The 2,560-nt window shown below is 34.0% G+C and overlaps 1 protein-coding gene across 1 annotated transcript; it reads right to left on the bottom strand.

Annotated features, from left to right (window-relative positions):
- Positions 1 to 336: 336 nt before the first annotated feature.
- On the bottom strand, positions 337 to 1,353 carry LOC116031446 (wall-associated receptor kinase-like 20). The gene has a single exon (XM_031273657.1). It carries the CDS (start codon positions 1,127 to 1,129, stop codon positions 515 to 517), a length of 615 nt encoding a protein of 204 aa, XP_031129517.1. The 5' UTR covers positions 1,130 to 1,353; the 3' UTR covers positions 337 to 514.
- Positions 1,354 to 2,560: the final 1,207 nt, after the last annotated feature.

The following is a 2,560-nucleotide window of genomic DNA, read 5'->3' as shown; positions in this document are numbered from 1 at the left end:
TATTATTTTTATTATTTATAAATAATAAATTAAAATGAATTAGAGTTAGGAAGAAGGATAATTTGATTAAGAATTGTAATTCTCCCAACCAAATGTGTACTTGCACTTGTCCAAAAGGATTGACCAAGTTGAGCATTATTTTAATACCTAAAGTCACAAATTTGATTATTTATAACACCCTCTTGGTCGAGTCCAGTGTAATTTATCTTTATTATATAATTTATTTACGAGCTATTATGCAAGAGAGAATTTACCTAATACACACCCTCATATAGTAGCTATAGATTTCTCGCCTCATCATCATCATCATCAAAAAAAAAAAAAAACAAAAACAAAAACCATCACCCAAGGTTATTTATTCAAACACAAAATATGTAACAACAATTTTAAAAAGAAAATGAAGCTCGCAACCAAACACATTCAACTTAGCTAACAAGACACAAGTGACACAACCACAGCGTTGAAGAAGTCACACAAATGATCAAAACGGGGAAAGCTAAAAGCAGTGGCAATCTCAGGTAAGAGGTATCCATTGCAGCTCAATGCCATAGTGCCATGCATGAACGTTAACATCTCCTGGATTCAAATCCACCACAGATGTATAAGCAGTGCACCCTTCAGCCCTGACCCTAATTCTATGAGAAGTCATAGATGCATCTTTCAAGTAAGAGCAACAAAGTGTATCCCCACACCCTCTCCCCTCACCCACCCCCTCAAACAATCTACATGGGCTGCTCAAAGAACAGTTCAGCGGGGAAACACGAATACCCTCCGAGCAATTCAATAACATTACAGTGTTGCGAGAAGATATGTTGAATGGGGAGTTTTGGTCGATCGTCAAGCCCCCTAAACTTAGATCAGAAGACATGCAAGTGTTTGTTAGTATCATAGGAGGGCTGATAATGAGTCTCGAGGCACTCGGGTCTATACTTTGGATTTTGTAGTAAAATCCCGTTTCTGATAAGAAATTCAAAACACCTTTGTTGCAGTAAACCCTATAGCTCGGGTTCCCACAATTATCACCGGTGCTAAGAGGGTAAGGCACATCCATAGTGCCACATTTAGGGCAATTATCATATGCTATCACAGAGGTTAATGAAAGAAACACTAGAAAAAGAACTTCTTGCATGGTAATAAATAATTATGATGTTTAGAGAATGACAACAAAAACCACAATGAGGCAAGAGTAGCTTGGATTTGAGTACCTATTTATAGAGAGGCATGCCATGTTTTTAGTATGCATAAAATAAACAATGGTAGCAGATGCTTTGAAGTGGGCATCATTATCCTAGTGTTGAATGAAATGGTTTCCAAGTGTCGGTTCAAAATTTTAAGCTGTGGTATAAAAAATAGTAATCATGATGCAAATGGACATTTATCACCTAATTTCTAGAAACATGAACCATTAGCTTATTAGTTGTCCCAGAATCAAATTACTCAAACCTAAATTCAAGTAATACACACATACAATCTCCTCTTTACTTTTTACCATTAAATCAATCAGCAAAGTGATATTGCACAAAAAAATACCTTGGAAATTCTAAAATAGATGGTAACTAATTTTACTGGACCTTTCAGAAACTGTACAGTAGGTGACAAGTCAAGTTAATTCTGCCAAACCTTAACACAGTTCAACTGAAAGCTGGAGAAGCAAAAAAGATGTTGTGAATTTGTTAAATAAGTACAATGAAGAACCAACATATTTAGTTTTGGGTCTTACAACAAAAGCATTACAAGCCAGAAATGTCTATTGTTAAATTTCATATTAAATTGCCATAAGAAGTTTAACATAGAAGAAGGTTAATAAAAAAGCCAGAGTGAATGAAAGTGCTTGAGAAGATATTGTACATCCTAGTGCTTTCTGAAGTGCACTCAGGGACCATTTACCCAATCAGGGCAGCCCATTCCCCCAATGTGGCTTATACTGACTCAATTAAAATAAAATGTCTTAAACCCAATCAGGGCAGCCCTTTCCCCATGAAATGTGGGGATTTTTCTTTTGTTTTTAATGCACTGACATGGAAAAGATAGTTGTAAGATTTTAACAAATGGTATTACGACAACATTTGGAACATCAACAGCTTAAATAAAAAACGAAAATCATTCATTGGAACAAATGTTATGACAATCTTATAAGTGGTAGCAGGATATTTTACTTAAATAGCTATAGCAAAATTCATTGGAACAAATGTTATGACAATCTTATAAGTGGTAGCAGGATATTACTTAAATAGCTACAGCAAATAGCATTCCTCCAGGACTAAATATTTACTATACACAATTACACATGGTCCAATGATTTGGTGCAGTTATCAATACATATTAAAGCAAAAGATCAGCTCCAAAGGCCTATATCGCAACAAAATTCTTATGGAGGAGCATTTTCATATGGAAACTCATCAGAAACTTTCCCAAAACATTTTTAGGCTGTTTCCATAGTTTAAAAAAAAAAATTAAAACACATTTTCTAAAAGAAAATGAGATTCGGGAGTCTAATTGAAATAATAATAATAATAATAATAATAATAATTACTCATTATTATTATTATTATTAGTATTA

This window comes from Ipomoea triloba, chromosome 10 (genome assembly GCF_003576645.1).
Source record: "Ipomoea triloba cultivar NCNSP0323 chromosome 10, ASM357664v1".
NCBI classification, from domain to species: Eukaryota; Viridiplantae; Streptophyta; class Magnoliopsida; order Solanales; family Convolvulaceae; genus Ipomoea; species Ipomoea triloba.
Note: the sequence above shows the minus strand (reverse complement) of the source record. Positions and strands in the feature narration are given on the sequence as shown.

Bases quoted from the DNA above. Each gene is read 5' to 3' on its own strand.
- LOC116031446 (XM_031273657.1), bottom strand. From the start codon at position 1,129: ATGCAAGAAGTTCTTTTTCTAGTGTTTCTTTCATTAACCTCTGTGATA.